The sequence below is a fragment of the Rhyacophila brunnea genome, unplaced genomic scaffold (assembly GCF_057557595.1).
Source record: "Rhyacophila brunnea isolate RB1 unplaced genomic scaffold, BYU_Rbru_1.0 scaffold_5, whole genome shotgun sequence".
In the NCBI taxonomy this organism is placed as follows: domain Eukaryota; kingdom Metazoa; phylum Arthropoda; class Insecta; order Trichoptera; family Rhyacophilidae; genus Rhyacophila; species Rhyacophila brunnea.
The window spans coordinates 33,183,112-33,203,514 of record NW_028233170.1 but is presented as its reverse complement, the minus strand read 5'-3'; the positions used below and the strand labels follow the sequence as shown (position 1 = coordinate 33,203,514).

At 30.3% G+C, this 20,403-nt stretch overlaps 2 protein-coding genes across 3 annotated transcripts in view; one reads left to right on the top strand and one right to left on the bottom strand.

Moving 5' to 3' along the window:
- The window catches only part of Mct1 (Monocarboxylate transporter 1), an 89,795-nt gene that overhangs the window by 15,067 nt on the left and 54,325 nt on the right, over nucleotides 1-20,403 (top strand). For both annotated transcript variants that reach the window (XM_085956119.1, XM_085956120.1), the window contains exon 2: nucleotides 1,348-2,144. In XM_085956119.1, coding sequence (XP_085812245.1) covers nucleotides 2,012-2,144 — 133 coding nt within the window. In that variant the 5' untranslated portion in view covers nucleotides 1,348-2,011. The remainder of the gene's footprint in view (nucleotides 1-1,347; nucleotides 2,145-20,403) is intronic.
- Nucleotides 1-20,403, bottom strand: part of LOC147066339 (uncharacterized) — a 615,499-nt gene that overhangs the window by 540,777 nt on the left and 54,319 nt on the right. The window lies entirely within an intron of this gene.

Here is a 20,403-nt window from a genome sequence, read left to right as displayed (position 1 = left end):
GATAACGTAGTTTTATTTGCGTATGACGCACGGTAGAATATAAATTTTAATAGTATTACCTTACCTACGAAACTTTATACCATCATTTTAACATAAACACAACAGAGTTAACCATCTTTTCTACTAAATTAACTAAAAATATTGACCAGTAACTTCATACTTCGTATAAAAAATACTACATATTTCAGCAACACGTACTCCCGGTTTTTCCCTAAGCACAATTAAGTCAAACGAATATTTACCGGCTTCACTTGGTCGATTATTCATGTGTCATAATATATCTTTACTTTTACGTATATTGTGGAGATTATATGCATTCCGAATACTTTCTCACTACTTACTAATTTAGCAGTAGGTATATAAAGTGATTTATAACAAACAAATATATTATGTGATGAAAGATCATAAAGAAGTTTAATCGTAAGTTAATAGTCAGAGCAGGCCCGCCCCTCAATAAAGTGGCTGAATTTAGAGCAGTCTTATTTCATTTATTGATAAGTTGAGTACCTATTACAAGTTTAACAATTTATTTGCAAATATGTCATCAAAACCGATTGTTTTTTTTATATATTATTTACAAAGCTGCCACAAACTTATGATAAAAATGCTTAGCTCCTTTACACATGTTAACTAAACAAAGTTACAGGTATATCGACTAGGTTAATTTGCGTCACATTCCCAACCCGTCATACTAAAAATACTCTTCACACAACTCGAATGCGACATTTTAGTTTGTAAAACAGCTGGTGTTAAATTTAAATCGACATGAGCCGTAGGTATAAATCCAAAATGTCGCTGCTTTTTCATTCGTTTCGGCTAGCCGCGCAATGTCAATGTTTTGGCTTCGCCTCGTCTATTTGCGCGGAACAAAGTTACAACATTGCGCCCTGTTTTGATTCATGACTATATCCCAATCGAGACGATTGTCAATGTGCGACTGGGCTAAGACGAACTTAAGTCAACAGTCACTATTTTTAATGATATGCAAGTCCGTGTTTACTTGTACTATTCGATCAATATTATTGTGCTCCCTGATTATGCAGATATTAACTATGTAGTTTTAATGTCGACCTTAACGGAAGAAGTTGTGTATATTTTTAAAACTTTTTTTAACCCAATCCATATCAGCAAGCTTCACCGCTATCGGATGATAGAGGATGTTTAAGATTGTTTTAGTTTTGTTCTTTTTACGACCTCGTTCACAAGTGAGAAATGATCATTATTACCAAAATGTTCTAATTATAATATAATCACATCTCTAAATTAACAATAATCTTCTTCTATATTATCATTTAGAATCATTTTTAGCCATCTAATTAATTAATGTTGTATTTTTTTTTGTTTCAGAATCACAAGAAATCATCAAACCCGAATTATTAGTGTTTGGGTCACGAAATTGTAAAATAATAAATATATTTTTATAAAAATTAACTTAGAAGAACATCTGAATGGATCTTCTGTTAAAAGAAATAAAAATAATTAACAAAATCACCAGCAGAATAAAATTTAGATCACACGTTTTTTTAAACATTTTTATGAAGATAAAGGAAAATTTTTAATGATATCATTTTAATATCTAGTATTAAAAATAAAAACATGATTTTTTTCAAAAGATAACCCGCGGACTTTGAAATCAGTACTTATAATTTTATTATCACTAAAATACTGCACATTAATTAGTACTTAACTCGTTTTATTTGGTTTTGCTGTATTCTGTTTATAACACGGATTATAATAGCATGAATATACTTGTAACTAAGTAAATAAATATTTTTTTATATGTGATACAATTAGTATAAATAATAATATTCACAAGTAATAAAACCATGTAAAAATAAAGTTATTAGAAAGTGTTACTAAAGTTGAGCGATTAATATTGTAGATATTTGTGTGTGTAAGTGCCTCGTCTGTGTTAAGTGTGAAAAATCAGTGTTTTCTCCGGAGAGTTACTGTAATCTCGAGTGTTTGTCTTGATAAATTTGTAAGAGGGAGAGTTATTGGGGTTGGAGAGATGTCTCACGGCGTGGTGGAGAAGAAGCAGAATGCCAACGACGACCGGTACGGGACACAAACACCGCCTCCGCCCCCCGACGGGGGTTGGGGGTGGATGGTCGTCTTCGCATCTTTCATGATACACATCGTTAGTGAGTATTTGTCACCTTTGCTTTTAATTACATTCGAGATGAATTAATCGTCACTGTTCTGGCAGAAAACACTAATTCGAAAAAATGACATATTGAGTTAGTACCAAAATGTTCCTTATTTCAAACTTTACCGTCTGGAAACCTTCTTAATAAATAAACAGTCTTTATTTTAAAGTCATCCTTTTTACGATTACTTAATAAACTCACATGATAGACTATTTCAAACATTTTAACAACTTCAAATTCAAATTATTCAAAACTAGTATTCTCCAGTTAGTGTGTTCTGCCAGAACAGAGACGATATTTTATAAACAGTCTTTATTTTAAAGTCATCCTTTTTACGATTACTTAATAAACTCACGTGATAGACCATTATTTCAAACATTTTAACAACTTCAAAGTCAAATTACTCAAAACTAGTATTCTCCAGTTAGTGTGTTCTGCCAGAACAGAGATATAATATCTCAGGTAAAAACCACATAACAGAGAATCACAATATATAACCATCAAAATACACACAATTTTTAAATTGTCAGATCATTAGAATATTATGTTTCATTATATCATGTGTGTGTTGAATTAATATATACAGTTTATTAATAAATCTCTGTATTACATTATGTGATGTCCTTGCTATGATTTGTTGAACTTTGACTCTATATCTGGTGGTTGGAAACATTCTCTTTATAAACACTGATAATGTTGAAATTGTTATAACTACATTATGCAATATTAATAATACATTACCAAAAAAACCTAAATCCATATATTATACTATCGATATAACATTTATACAGACGCCGATGTTGAAGTTACGACTGAACCGCAGATATATATTAAACATTACGCTGTCAATATGAATATTACCGATATTCTTGTCCTTTTTTCTCCTTCTTTTGTTTTCAGTAGTTTTCTTACTTTTATGTGGCAGTTATTCTCGATATTTGTTACGATTTTAGATATTTTTTAAGTTTTCTAAAGAGTATTTTGTTTGTTAGCGTATATTGAGTGGTTCACGAGATAATAAATTTAATGTTGTATAAGTATATGGTTAGAGTGTGAAAATCATAGGTGAATTTGACATGCCCGCCATTTTGGCAGTTTTTTTTTTAATGTTGTTCAATCATTCTTTTTTTAGATCCCATCGTTAATAACATATTGTGGTCGAAGCAGGCGTGGAACACTGTAAACAGCAACGCAAAATTCCAACACCGCGGGCGCTCACGTAACTCCCCTATGTACAAGTATACCGAAATATAAGATGCTTTACGTCAAATCCTGTTGAGAGTTCATGTATTGACTCTGTTTACTATATTAAATAATATGTAATTTATACATTTAAAATACACGATTTGAAGAGTTTTAAAAGTAACGTCAAATGAATGAGTGAATATTTCACCAATGCAATATTGCAATGAACGTATCTGTTAAATCAAAAATGATTACCAATAGTACATCTACCATATTGCGGAGAATCGTCGATATTTTAATAAATCGACAATATTCTAAGTAATAGTTTATTGTTATAAATATTTAAAATTATTTTACCAAAAAATATTTACATATTTTCCGTGACGTCGAATTCAATAATAAAAATATAATTAAAGAATTGATAATATATTTATCATTTTAATTAAAATAACTGATTATTTTAAAATTTCTACTACTATAATAATATAGTGACTTAGTTATTATGAGAATTACATTATACACAGATTGATACCAAGGTAATATTATTAAGTACTTTATTTCTTGGAATTAAAAAGATATGATAACTTTAGTAAATCAAATGAAGCATCAAACGACCATCAGTTTTTTCCTCATCTTCGTTGGTGAATTGCAATTTGTATGAATATATATTTTTGTATTTACATATTTTGTTCTATCAATTTCAATGTCGTTTCATATACGTCGTAATGTAATTAGGGAAAAGCCACTTCAGTTGCAGAACGTATCAATTTTATTGTATTGTAATTAATATATTATACAAAGGTGATATTGACACGTTGATCTCGATTACTTGTTACATGAAACATCTCATAAATTAATATACAATAACGATAAAAGGTGCTTAGGTAAATTTCCAAATGAAAACTGTATAGCACACGTCAACGTAAAATTTTCTATATATTAATTAATAATAGTGAAAATATTTTATTAAATAACTATACCATCTTTGTAAATATATACCGATTGTAAATATTATTTCTTTCATCAGATTAAATTAAATAAACAGATATACCTAAGTAGTGTTTCTATACAAAAATGCTACGAATTATTTAGCAATAAAATTGAAGCCAATACCGAGAATCGTAAACGCTGAACACGTCATGCTGCTATTTTTTCATAATGAACAATTCTTTATACGATGTTGCCATCTTTATACATTGTTACATCGTTTTCAATCTACTTGATTGCATAAAAAATATGTGACAAATAATTATCAGTAAATAAACAAAGTAATTTGGTAGTCTTGACTAAGCAGGCGGACTAATCCAGTGCCAATGTATACGTAAGCCATCTTGGGGTTCCGTATTCGATCCCGGTGTTGTCACAATATATTTACATACGTAATTTTCTCAAAGCCTGGGTTTGTGATTGTTTCACTTCTACTACTACGTTACTAATTCACTACACTACTGTTATTTGGCCTCGATTAAAAATAAGGAGAATGAAATATATTTAATTTATATTATCATTTTGTCAAAAAGATTGCATTTAAACCCGTCATATTACTAAAATTACCACCCTGTTTAATCAGGCCTCAAAATTGCTAGATCCGATCCTGTATTTAACCTAGAATGCAATAATGATAATAATTATTTCTCATACATAAATACCTGACAGTTTAATAAATATGACGTCGAGATTATTATTAATCCTAGATACCTACATAATAAAATTTGTGAGTTGCTTATACTAGCATATAAAAAAAATATATTTATTATTATCTCTGTACATGCTGCATTAATACATGAAATCCTCGGAATACAAGTTCTATTCAACAGATTCGTCCTTGGCCTAAATGTATGAATTGAATACAGCGTGTTTGTGTGGATATTGCTAATATTTAGCTTAACATAATGTTGTAAAGATAAAAAAATGTACAGATAACGCGGTGCTATATGAATTCTGGAAATAACCGGTTTTAAAAAACCATACTCCAACAATAATCATTTAAAATCGACAATAATATTGTATGTTACGTTTACCGACATGGTGTATTGATGACAATATTTTTTTTACCAAATTATACACCTAATCATATCACATCAGAACTAGAAACGAAACCGGAACTGAATCCTCAGAACCCCGTAATTATTTTGAAACCGGCTGGAATCCGAATCTTGAGTTCCATTGCTCAACATGTTTTTACTAATGACATGGCTGGAAAACAATGCTGTCATACGCTCAAAATTGACAATATCCATTTGAGTTATTATTAACCTATGTCAGGGATGGTGAACATATTATGACACGCGTGTCACGAAGTGATAAGTGGACCATTTTTATGTCGCACGCTAGCAATGTCTGAATTGTGTACGTATAAGTAGAGTATTTCATGAGAAAATCTCAATCACGTGATTCGGGATTTCCAGAAAAAAATTGTGGAGATATCGGGAAATTTTAAAAAAAAACCTGTAAAAATCCTAAAATCAGTGTAAAAGCAGACAAATTCTAAAAAAATATGTTTTTTTTTATAAATGTAAGGAGACAAACGAAATAGAAGTAGGGAAACAAAAATAATTGAAAACATTACTTATTAAAATAGAATTTCAAAAAACACAGACTGTCAATCACTGCATCTGACAATCGCGTACGCTTTTGAGACACAAAATTCCCTGATGTTGTAAAAATGGCGCTCATTTTGAGTCGACGTTGACTTAATTGTGTTAAATGCCCCGATCAGTCTTTGAACGTATTGTGTTTTATGTCCATTTTTTCATATAGAAAATCGTTTTTCAATTAATATTTGATAATAAAGAAATTCCGAATCCCGAGAAAAGATTCTCGAGATCCGGGATTTCCCGAAATGTTAAAAATTTCAATTCTCGAGATTCGGGATGGGAAATCTCGACAATTTCTCGAGAATTCTGAAATATGTAGACTATTTTTTTTTCAGTATACTTCGTTTGGCAACTGTGACATGTTTTTTGGGTAACGAACAGACAATTTGAAAAATATTTTCTTTTCTGATAGTTATATCATTTCAATATATTATGTCTATGAATAAAAAGAGTAATATTGTTGCCGAATTAAAAGAATGGAACTCATCGCTCAATACGTTTACTTCAATGTAAAATTTGCAAACCACTATTTTGACCATTTTGTGGTGAATATAATTCTACGGACAATATTTGAAAATCGAAAGTAAAACATCGTCTTGGAATGGTTTGACTGAAACATGTGTAGGTTTCTCTTATAAAAGTCGGCTTTGATTATTTACAGAACCTCTTCAAGTTATAACCCGCGAATTGACATCAAATAAAAAACAAAAATCTTTCTAAATTATAAAAAAATATATCTATTTCGTGTCTATAAGTGTGCAAATGTTCTCTTTACCAAAAATCTTTTTGGTGAATTTACGATACCTAATCTACGAGTATCTAATATCTGATACAAGATAGTTTTTTTTCAAGAATTTTGCACTCTTGTATGAAAAAAGTTAGCTATCCCCACTATATTGTCTATTTTATTGATTTAACACCTCATTATAAAATATAGTCCAAAAAGAACACTTTCGGGCTAATGCAATTAAAAAACGTTTCAGGTTCTTCTATTATATTATATTATAGATATTGTTTTAATAATTTCGGGTTTCTGTTATCAATACACTCAAAACTCTAAGCAATGTGTGAATTAAAATACAACATATAATATACGTAATTCAAGAATCAGTGAACCCGAGATACAGAATCAAAATATACTGTATTACTATTTTCCTTCATAATCGACTTGCACTTTGATTTCAAAAATGACTTTCAATACTTTACCACCTGTACCGGCCAATGTCAATAACATTACATACCTATATAAAATCCATTATAATGAATAGACATTAAACAGCTACTTGAATATTTATAGTCTATGAACATTCTCAACATACTTACAACACAATACATTAATAAATTACGATTTAGTTGCAAATAATTCATTTTAGTCGGACAAGGTCAAGTAAGTAATACATATTTATGAAGACTTATAGAAAAGTTCTTATTATTTTTAAATACTATTCAACCGTTCTTGAAATACCTTGTAAATTACATAATGTTAATTCATTAAACTATAAATTGTTTATTATATCGACAATAGCAGATATCTACTAGTCGTGGATAATGTGTCACTTAAATTCGAACGTAATCTTCGCGTCAATTACATTTCATGTCTCATTCTGATTGATTATGTCATTCGAGTCACGAACTACAAAATATCTCCTTGACGCGTTCACAGAGAACGTTCTGACTTGCTCCTGTTTTAAAAGCGTTCACGAATCATGTCCGTTGGATGTAAACCTAGTTTTTTAGATGCGACTGATTGATGGGCAGCCTCTGTATTGAACGTCGCACGTAATACCTATCGATACGCTATCTGACGTGTCTCGTGATTATATCAAATTTAAATTTACATCTGATACACCTTAGATTTTGTTTAGTATTAAGCGCCTGGTTTAAAATGCCCCTAAAACGGTTTTTGAAATTTTTTGAGTTAGATATTATGTATTTAGATGGATATTTTTGTTACCTATATGATAGCCAAAGATTGAACTTTAAAAAACGCCGAAAACCGTCAATACGTATGATCAAAAATTAGGGTAAATTTCAAAACCCGCTAAAATGGTTGGAAATGCTTTTCAAATGCCTACCCCTAAATGGATAAGCCAAAATACTCTTTAGAATGTACGAATTAAAAAATAAATACATAAAGTTCACAGATTTAATAGATATGAGTTTTTTTCTAATTTTTCTGCAAAACTACCTAAAATCGTTTTAGGGGCTTTTGAAACTAGGCGCTTCAATTATAATATAAATAATATTAAATTACACAGATTGTTTCATTAGTCGGTGACTATTTCGGTTATAACACCATTATCGAAAGATATATTAATTTATTTTTAACACGAAATTCTCCCAAGAAAATTCTAACACGGTCTAATAGTCGTCCGGGAATACTAGGGGATCACTGTGCGTCGAAAACGTCTGGTGGTTAACCCACTCACCAGCCTGCGCGACGTGTTACAGCATCTAGTCGTCTTATTAGCGCGATTTTGACTACCCATCAGATTATTTAAGGGTTCAAATGTCAACAACATATTCTATATATCTAGGTCTTTATAAGTATTAAAATATTAGTAAAATGGAGCAAAATCTTCAAAAATAAAGACTCGGTCCAGCTTCGATACTTATATGCGCCGTTTAAATGCGACTATTTTTCGTTGGAGGTGGTTTATTTACTGTAAGTAAATACGAGTAGCAGCTCGATAATATTATAGTGACTGATCAAACGCGCATAACCATTCCATGTAAACATCGTATGCCACTTGTTTTCAAATCAACAATCCATAAAGAAACAAAATCTCTATGGCTAAAGCTATGTCAATCGATAAATATACTTATATAAATATTTTTTCATTCAAGAAGCTACTCAATTACTTTAACCATACTATATAAATAACATAGGCATCGACAGAGAGTGCCGAGTACCGCAATCTAATGGTAATGCAGTATTTCTTTGCAGTATCTGTATAGTATGGCAGTATCAGTATAGTATATATAGTATGTGATTAGTTTATATCCAATATAACTAACTAATACCTACAAGAAGTTGAAAAGCTTAATAAACCTTTATCAAAAAACTTTCTTACTATAACTTGGGCCTATCGTCGGTTTAATTAATGTTTTAATACTTATCTAGGGATTCCGTGATGAGCAAACTGATAAGAAAATAATTCCAGATCAAAAATTCTACCATGAATTTACTTTCACCGATTGGCATGTAATAAAATTGCTTATTTGAACCAATACCAATAGCATAGTGTCAAGTAACTTCTCGCGATCTTGGTTGCCATGATTCCTATTTAGAATTAGTCTAATATAGCTTAATCTTTATGCGTAAAGACCTTCTTGTTCCTAACATTAAAATTAAATAAATATTTTAAATGTTGAGAATTTTTCCCATCCATAAAACCAGCTCTTATTTGCAAACCTGTCCAACTGACGATCATACCGACTAAAGAAGATATAAAATATATTAGGCTGTAAAACAAAATGTTACTTCTTGATGCCAATACTCATTTATATTTAATTCTAATCTTTACAATGATTATAAAGGTTCCTGACCTCGATAATTTATTATTATCTATGGTATTGTACTACTGTTGTTTATGTTTTAACAATAACGTAGCTTATCTTTTAATAGAAACTAAAAACAGGAAATAAATAATATAATGTTTATTTCATCTTCAGAAAATATTAATAAAATTAAATCTGTCGAATCATTTTCTATCTTCTGTCACTAGCAGTCATCAACCTGTATAATATTATGTTTACAGGTTATACAATTGTTAAAACAATGTAATTCATAATATTTCCTAGCTTATATAATTTCGAATATTTAGCGGCTGTTTTAATATCATTATTAAAAAAAAACTTATACATAATAATATGTATAAGTTGTAATGTATAAGTATGTAAATGCTTTGAGCAGGAAGTCCAAAGCTTCTGGGAAAATACAAATCCATACATATTTCATTTACGCATTCTACCATAAAAGTGAGAATCGATTTTTCCACTACACCATGTATGTACGATTAAAAACATATTATGGTTGACATCACATTTTTTGTGACAGTTCCTCCAATTCATAACTTGGGGAAGGAGTTTACACGGGGTGGAAGTTTGCCAAATGCTTATCGATTTGTCTCTCGTCATAATATGATTGATCTACATTTAATACTAATGGGATGATATTTCGAGTGAGACATATGAAATTATAGTCATTGTACTAGTTTATACATCTTCCCAGTCTAACCGAACTGTTCGTACTTCTTTTGTTTTATAACTTCTAACATCTGTATTGTTACGTCATTTATAATTACTTTAGAAACTAAAGGTATAGAGAAATAACTTTTAAATTTAGAATACCAGTACAATATTAATATGTTGAATTGTGAAAAAAATTCTAACCGCCGATATTAAAAATAGTACTTAAAAAGTTTTGTATTTGGAATGTATGTATATTGTTATATGGTTATAAAAGTGTACTAGTTATAATACGAATTATTATATTAAGTGTAAAAGATAAAATAACATAATAATAATAGTAAGACTTTAATAACATCAAATGTTTGAATTAGAATCAAATTGGGTAAAGTGCAGTATTCTGTAATAGTATCAAATTCTGTGATCATAGTACGAATGAACATTGTATAAAAGTAGTATTCATCGACATTTTTATAACTACATTCAAATTTTTTAAATTCAAATCGCCAGGTTTTTATGGGCAAATTCAAATGAAGTGATAAATACGCAGGTCACGCGTAAATTGTACTTATTACATTTCACCGTATCACAGTTCACTGTGAGTTGTCGTACCGGAAAACTATGGCCGTGTGGCATTGAGATCAAAAAAATGACGCGTCGCACGTGGGGCATCATTGCAGACAGTGATGTTTCAATTTTATTAGATTCAATAAGATCATAAATTTGATATTGATAGGTACTTCATATTTACGAGCGACTACTTGCTAACCTACTTTTTGAAATGGAATTCTACCGAGTAAATACTGATTGAATTAAGTAATACTTTTTAATCATTAATATTTTTTAATAAATATATACGATTTGATTGTATTTTTCATTACTCGCTTACCTGTTTTCTTCTGTCTTTCCCTTATATTCCAGTGGTTTTTATTACGTGTTTCATTTATTCATGCATTTGATCTTAATGCTAAATGGCCATCGGTTTCTTATAGGTAGGTATAAATTGTCGGACAGGAAACAAGCAAATTTGGCCATTTTGGACGATTTTTTATCTTCCATCAGAAGTAGTGACACGCACTCCTATTAAATAATATGCTGTTTTAATAAAGTGGGGAAATTTCTATGATGGTGACTGTCCAAACTACTTCGAGCGCAAACGTGAGTTTAATTTAAAATTTTGAAACAAATGACTGTAACGAATATTTGTGTAGTGATAACACTGATAACAAAAACATGTGTATAATTTGTATGCAGACATATTTATTATGTATCTTGACTATGCACATACAAACAAGACAGTATTTATTTTCAATTAATCACTTAAATAAATATTTTTTAAATTTACCATTTGAAGGCCAATAAATACTTTCTTTTTGTTCATACAATCATGCACATATCACAAAGATAGTGTCATAGTACACAGAGTAAAATCTGTCATTATTATTAATATCCCCTTTGTGAATTTAATATGTATATTTTATATTTTGTTTTACTGTGTCACGTATTATTTACTATTCGATATTATTATAAAATAAATAGAAAGTAATAACATATTCCTAGTTCCTACTAAAACTTCAAAAAATCCTTCGTTTCAAATAAAATAAAAATACAGTATAATACCCATCCGTATCTACATTTGGATTCTAGATAGTGATTAAAAAAGCAAATGGAAGTTGTTTATATACGTATTTTTTGGTTATGCTCTTATGCATTATTTACTATTAATTTTAATTTGATAATGTGCGAATAAAAATAGAATAATAAAATGACTACAGTAATAAATTAACATTGTTGACTAAATGTGTTTCATAAAAATAAACACTCGAATAAAAATGAATATTTTTTCATATTTATATTTTGCATAAAAATGCAACTTCGATTAAATATATGTTAATTATACAAAACAGCATGACTAAGAGATATGACCTTTTGAAAATACAATAATGTTCTTCTTAAAAAATAATCACAAGATAAAAAGAACTTTTTATATACCACGTTTTTTAATTTTCTGTTGAATCATATAAACTTGACAATTATTTGTATTAATAAAAACTTTTTATTGTATGTACATGGAAATACTGAATAAATATTATAGAATACAGAAATATTATTTTGACATTTCATATTGATTTCCATAGTAACGCACGTATATATTAATAATTTAGTTGCTAGGACCCACTTAGCAACCAATAATAGGTAGTAGTAAATATTACTTTTAACGAATTTTTTCCGAAACTCACAAAACAGAATTAACTGAAAATGAATTCAATTCTGCTTAAAGATGGCCAAAAGTATTAAAATAATGCATTGTCTTCGTGTTCTGATATATTCTAAAAGTTTCAAATGTCTAGCTAGTCGGTAAGTTAGTTAAAAATCTTGGACAAACAAGAAAAAAATTGTACTGCACAAGAAAAAATCTGTATCGGACAAACAAGAATACGAGCTAATAAAAACGTGGTATATTCCATAATAATATAATATGTAAATATGTAATTATTTGTAGTATAATAGACATCAAATTAGTGGTATGTTTATTTATTATCGTTCGGTTTTTATTTATATGGCTCCAGACGCTCAGTGGTGCGTTTAGTGACGTAGAAGCCTGACGCACTGAATGATTTTGAGGAAATAAACGCTCGGGCACGCAAACATCGGCCTTTTCATCCGAATTGTGTAGATACGTACATATTTAGGTGATATTTAGTAAACTTATATTTAATATAACTTTCTCTAGCACGAGTGAACGATTACCGAAAATTTAAATTATTTTTAAATAACATAAAAATATTATAAATTAAAAATTAAGAGATTTTGTTAAGCGTTAGGTAATAAGAAATACTTTTATTTTTAGATTTTGATATGAATTTAAAAAATTGGCTGGTTTAAAAAGACTGATTTGATCTGTTTGGAGGCACTTTTTTAATGACAAATCGACTTCGTCTTTTGCGTCAAATAGATTCGCTGTTGACTCCATACAATGAACGGAATTTTGTGATTTTCAATACGAATGTATGTTACGTACTGTGGGTGACAGGAAGAGAGCAATATGTCTTAAAATGAGTTAAAGATAACAAATGAACCATAATACACATACGCATGAATGAGAAAAAGAATAAGTCAAATCAACACCTCTGAATTACAAGTACTAAATACCATACAGAAACATTGGAGTTCCCATACAAAATGGTCTAAAATTAATCTTCTTTTAGCTGTCCTGAAAAGTAGTGATTTAAGACTTAACGCCTTCTTCATTTTTCACACAGGTACTACAACTACACAACTACTGCCCGATAATACGAATGGCGTATACGCGTATACGGCATTAGTTGGAGCTTTACAACCTCTTTCAATAAAAATGTATTTTCATATTCGTTTAACTTGGTAGACTCCGGTGGACGGGCCATGTTGTAAGAATGGGTGGTGCTCAATTGCCTGGAGTCCTGGTCACAGAACGACGTGCAGACCCAAACTTCGGTGATTGAATAGTGTCAACGCGGATACTTGGGCGGCCGATGCAGACGTCTGGACGATACTGTCCAACGATAGGGGTAGATCTAACAAGTCTAGGGACGTATCGAAACAGTGATGCCAACCGTACTATAATAAATTATAGTACAGTACTATAATTTAATTCTGCGAAAAATTTTAAATACTTTAATTTTACCCCAAATATAACAAAATGCTATACTTAATTTTAAAGGATTCAAGACGAAAAATGTTCCTGTACCTACTATATATTTTTTAGAAATAATATATTTTTTACGCCTTTGTACTATAATCGGCATAGAAAAATATGGCAACACTGTATCGAAAGAAAAAGTATTGATTGATTGGTTTCGGTATTGTATCGAAAGAAAGTATGGAAAGGGTTCATTTTATGAAAAAATATATTCATAATATATTTTTGTTAGTTTTAAAGGCGACGGAAGAAGGCGGGGTTAAGAAAATTTAGTCATGAGGTCCTGATGAAGAATAAGTAGTAAGAAGAAGAGCGTGTTCAGAAAAAAAATCTTCGTCATCTTTATTTTGAAGTTTATAATTATTTTCCTTTTGACGCCTTCTCAAGCGAGTCTTTTCCTACTAACTTTCTTCAAGCCATGCCCGCTTTTCATTCTCTTGAAGCTCGTATGTCACTTCTGCTCTTAAAGCATTTTTCCCTGCTCTCACGTGGTATCGTTTTCAATCCCGATATTCTAGAAAATTTGAATTTTTACCCACCCGTCAATTACATGCGTGGTCGCAGCCATGACCTTTTGGGTGAAAGCTGTTTCCTCATGTCAGGCTCACCAGGCACCAATAGCGAGGGCTGTGCGGCTGGTCAATGCACTCCCTAGAGATGTAGATATTTTTGGCGATCCATTATATATTGTTTTTTAATTTTTTTTTTATTGTTTAATTTGTATTTTTTGTATTATTGTTGTTTTTTTTATTTTATTTCTTTTCTGTAAAACTATTTTTGCATTCTTTTTTTTTCTCCACCTTGTTTTTTCTTTAACTGATTACATGTATTTTTTATTCTAAATGTCATGTTGTGAACGTCCTGAATTAATAATTTGTAATGTACTCAACGTGTTTTTTTTTTCAAATAAATAAATAAATATTGCATTTACCTAAATAATTTCCGTTTTCGGGGGGCGATCCGGACTCAAAATCTCCCCCCATCCTTGTGTGCGCGCCTGATGATGATGCTGGTGCATTCAGAAGAAGCAATTACCTCATCTAGTTCATGGAAAATCTCTACTAGAAAAAATACCCTCATAATATATGTCACATTAATCTGTAATATAATGCGGTTAGATAAAAAAAAATCCCCCTACAATTACACGTTAGTAATAAAAAAAGTCAGTCAAACATAAATCTCATGAGTTCCTCACAGAATTGATTATGAATGTGCAATCAATGCAAATATGCATGCGAATGCAAAATGTTTTGATGAAATATTCGTTTCGTCAGTGATTTATTTGAAAAATGCCTCGTGACTCTACTTGTCCTCAATAACAAAGTTGTAGAATAATGAACCATAATAATTATCACGTTGTTATTATTACGCACGACATGTGTTCTTCCACGTGGCCCACTTGGAAAAGCGTGTAGTGAAAGGTACCGAATAAACATAGTTACCTTGAGTTATTGTACGTGTTTTAATTAATATATTCTACATTATAAGTACGGTATAATAATTCGTACCTACTAGTAACAAGAAAGAACTGGATTGGGCTGAGTGACATAAGCCGAGATGGCGGCAGTATTGCAAACTCTTTTTAACAAAAATAATATATCAAATAGGATAAGAAAATAATCTATTTCGCATCAAAACAAACTGGACTGTACAACGTACGTGAAGATAGATTGGAGAGAAAATACTTGAATCACCAAAAGACTGCAATATATCTAATTACGTCTTTATAAGTAATACATTTAAGTTTGCGTAAAGGAAAAAATGAACGAGTCAAACCGATACCGCTGAATTCGTAAATTTAACCCAGAAACTAGCCATTCACTTACAAAGTTATCTAAAACTTTTGCATCTTCTGAAAATTAGTAATTATATACTTTCCTTTTGCACACAGGAAATTTATCTTTGAAACATCGTAAGACGATTATATCAAGCATATAAGTGAATTAATACCAAAAACTTTTAAGGAAACCTTCTCTATTATATTAACATATAATGCTGACAAATGCTAGTAAGACTAATATTTAAATTATTTACATTACAATTTAATTTATAGCAAACTTCATACTGTTGTGAATTGTGATCCCTAACACTGTCAAAATCCGTAACAATTTCAATACAATAAATTGTATATTCATTCAAGTCAGCTTATTATTATTCCATGTGCAGTCATCGAAAAGATAAACCCTGAAGCTTAAATCTGATAAGAATGGATTGTATTGTTTGCTATATTATATACCGTTAGTTTATCTTTCCTGTTTTAGTCAAAAATGAGATTTTATTCGAATAGGTACGTATCATCGAATATTAAAATTTATCTCTGTGTAACATTCTTGAAACCGAAATACGAGTAAACGTAATGTTGAGAGTTGAAGTGTCATGGTCGCCATCGTGGCGCTGCGATCTATGTCAATATTGTAGTTGTCGAAACGGCTACGCTTCACGTTAAACTTGCCGCACAGTAGCAACCATGTAGCAACCCTACTAAATAGGAATCCTTATCACTTCAAATAAAGAGTTTGTTCTTTGTTTTAATTTTTTTTAAATTTCGAATTTCTATTTAAAACGAAAATTAGGACGTCAAAATAAATAATATAATAAATAAGGATTATTATGGTGCCATGTAGCAATACTCAAAAGTACAACGTAAAAATCATCACTGTCTAGGTAAAGCTTGTATAATTAATCCTGAACCATCGGTTATGTTCGGCTTTGACAGATGAATCGAAACATAAATAATAAAACCAATAGAGAGTGGGCTAAATACATATAAATACATTAACTAAAATTATTTAAATTAATTAATATTAATTAAATTATAAAAAAACATTAACCAAGATTTAATTATATATGTCATGTTATCTATCAAACACAGTAATTCAATAATAACACATTTAAACTAATCATATTCATATACCTACATAATATTACATCGTTATACATCAAATAACTTTCAACATAATTCAATTCAATTAGCTTCTTAGCTTCATACATTGCATTAATATCAGTCTGTTCATAATAATTGGTAACAAGTACATAATATTATAAAACGTAATTTTCATTTTTAAATAAAATAATTGTATAATTAAATTTTGTGATTCTAGGCGCTCAATAGGATTTGAAACGGACCATATCTTTAAAATATATTGTGGATAAATTAATCAATTTAGATTAATATCGTCTTTTATTTCTGTACGAGAACCAGGCTGACAGAATAATCAAAATGAACACTTTTCATAAAACATAATTTAAGATATTTCATGACATTATTATTAATGCACTTGTAATGCTCGCCCGCCAATGCCGAAGATTGCCGAACTTGTGTCACAACTAGAGAAACCAATCCCGAGCCAAAATTCTGATCCGGGGATTTTTAACAATCCCGGGATCCCGCGACTGGTCCCGGGATTGATTTTTTTTCCTTTGTTAATATAAAAATTTTATATTTACAAATAACATTGATAAAATCAATCAAAAATAAATCTAGTATAATTTTTATACTATTTAAGACATGTATTGTTAATATTGTATACGTTCAATCTTGGAAATACATAAGTTTAATGGAGTAAATAATATTGTAATATAAATAATAATGTGAATTTAATATGAGACTGCTGTTTCTGATAGTAAAGACCTAATGAATGGGTTAGCGAGATTTAAAATAGTAAAGCAAATCATGGTGTACTTATGGCCTTTCCGCTTCATAAATCTAATTAGTCAGCCAAATATGAAACTGCCGTAAAACGTATGAGATCATGGTGGAATTACCATTAGTTAAAGATCTACCATCGTAAGTTGGCAGCCGGTCGAATTTGAAACTAAAATTGTCTATCGAGGATAAATTTGTTACAAATGCCATTTAATTTTACAACATGTTTCTCGAATTATGGATTCCATAATATTTGTACAGAAATCTACTACCAATAAAAAATTATAAATTACCATTTTTTGTTAGTTATGGTAATATTCTCAATGTCATACTAGCGCCCTCGCTGAAATGCCAATTTATGATGGTAGATCTATAATAGTGCGAAGCATTGTTTTTTTCCAATCTTTCTCATTTTTATTAATTTATGTGAAAAAATAAAATAAATCGGTAACTTACACATGGGTATAAATCAAACTTCATTCAAACTCAGTTTATTTCTAATGTAGTTATTTCTTATTAAAAGTATTTTTTCTGTTATATTTTCGTTTTTATTTTATTCTCCATAAAAATTGATAAAAAAATCAATCCCGAAAATTTAGGGATTATGTTTATCAATCCCGGGATTCATAGGTATCGAAAATAGCTCGGAATCCCTAGTCACAACTAAATAATTCCGCTCTACACGAGACGATTTATTTAATGTCCAGATGTAAACATTGTATCATATTATTATTACGATATTGATTGATCAAAAAACATAACAACATAATTGTTCGTTTAATATCTTAAGTCAACAGAGTGCATTCCGATACATCAATTAAGTACCATACAATCAAACTGACACCATTATTTGAAGAGATTTTCGAAATGCGATCAATTATTGATTAAGCCAGTATCACTGTCGGTCAATTGAGTTGTCTATGAAAAATCAACTATATCATTATATCCACTAATGATAACATATCAATGTATAAAAAAATAGATGTAGGAATTCAGTACTCATGGTAACATTAAATCAGTTGTAAATTATCTATGAGCATTTTATATATTTATAAGTATATTATTATTATAATGGTGGTTTTGGTACTGTTCGGTTATACGGAATACAGCGGAAAACGCATTTTGAAAATAGCCGATAAACTGGATTATTTGTTAGTTTGGGTTAGTTTAGGTTAGGTTAGGTTGGGTTAGGTTAGGTTAGGTTTGGTTAGGTTAACCTAACAAATAATCCAGTTTATCGGCTATTTTCAAAATGCGTTTTCCGCTGTATTCCGTATAACCGAACAGTACCGTGGTTTTCTGTATTAAAAAAAATGCTTTACGCTTGTAACGATAATTCATGAAAATTTAAAAAATCTCAGTGTACCCCTGTCAAATAAACTGCTACATATCTGCAATTACCCTTATCACTAAAATAGTATTAAAATATTTTTAAATATGTAGGTACTAGAAAAAATTACACGGTGGCAGTGCTACCTGTCAACATTCTTGCCAGTGTGCTTATAATAATACTATATTTTATATCAAAAGCGAAACAATATTGAACGCGTCGATTTGATTACCAATATAGATAGATTGGTAGGTAGGTATTCAAGAAAGTATTGCCAAAAAATAGTTTTTTATTAATAAAATAAACAAACATGCGTACAATACAGTGAATTTTAAGTGAAAGTTAAGAAGCGTGTGAGCGAAATGTATATAGGTACGTGACTAAGCAATTAAGTGTAGCGCGCGTGAGGAGATGCAACATGATTGTTCTTCTCTAGACAAAGACGCAAATTCACGTGCATCAGAGAGGAACGGCTTATTAATATCTATGTATACTGTTGGCAGACAGAAAGAGAGTGTGTGTGTGTGCTGTTGGGGCTGCGTTACAGACAGACAGATAAATCAAGACAAATGTATAATGTAATTGGCAATGACATTATTAATGGACAACGCACTCAGTACAGTAGCTAGCAAGTAAATTCGCACATGTATAAGTAGACGTCACACATTATGCGATATCATGCATCGGGAATATATAGCAATATCACCTTTATTGTAATGGCGTTAGAACAGTGTTTCTAGTGTCAATGTTCATTTGAGCGAACCCGTTCAAACCGAACCATTGCGCAGACCCGACAAAAAGCATCGGGAATTTATAGCAATATCACCTTTATTGTAAATGGCGTTAGAAAAGATTATGCCAATCGGCAGACCCGACAAAATAGTGAGTGTCATTTTTTTTCCAGATGCTTCGTCCATATTAATGTCATTGGCAATTGACTACTCGATATCATAAAAGAAGTTTTTTTTATCAATTATGAAGTTATGCTATGATTATAAGGATCAATTAATTTTCTAGAGTACCTGCCTACCTGCGTTTTGCAATAAAGTTCTCATATTTTCTTGCAATTTCATGGTAAGAGTAATGTTATGCTCTATGTTTGCTATTTTAGCCTGTAGCTCGTAAATAGTCATAAAGTCATAATTATCGATTTACGCATTACTCGGTTACCAATAAAGTAGGCCAGTCAGATATCAGCATTTTGCTAGGCAGGGAGCTAAGTGGTCAAATTATACAGAAATGTTCACTTTCTTTGCATAATATTCAATTTCAATCATTTACCACTAGACTGAGTTACGATAAATAACGTTTAACTATCAGTAACCAGTTATTTCAGTGGCGAATAGTGGAGGTAGTCTATTGAGATCCGACATAAATAGTGTACGTCATTCATACTTATTTGTTTTCATTGAACTAAGAATACAAATTGCAGTTCATGTTAGTTATTTTGTAAAATTCAATTAAACCCTGTGTAAACTAAGCCATAATAAAAAATATTTTCTATAAAATATCCAAAATTATATATGATTTAATGGTCTCTCTTCTTCTTGGTCGTGCACTCATGGCTGAGGATCGTGACCACATTTAAATTTCGCCATCCTTTGAGCGACCAAGACTTTCCATCC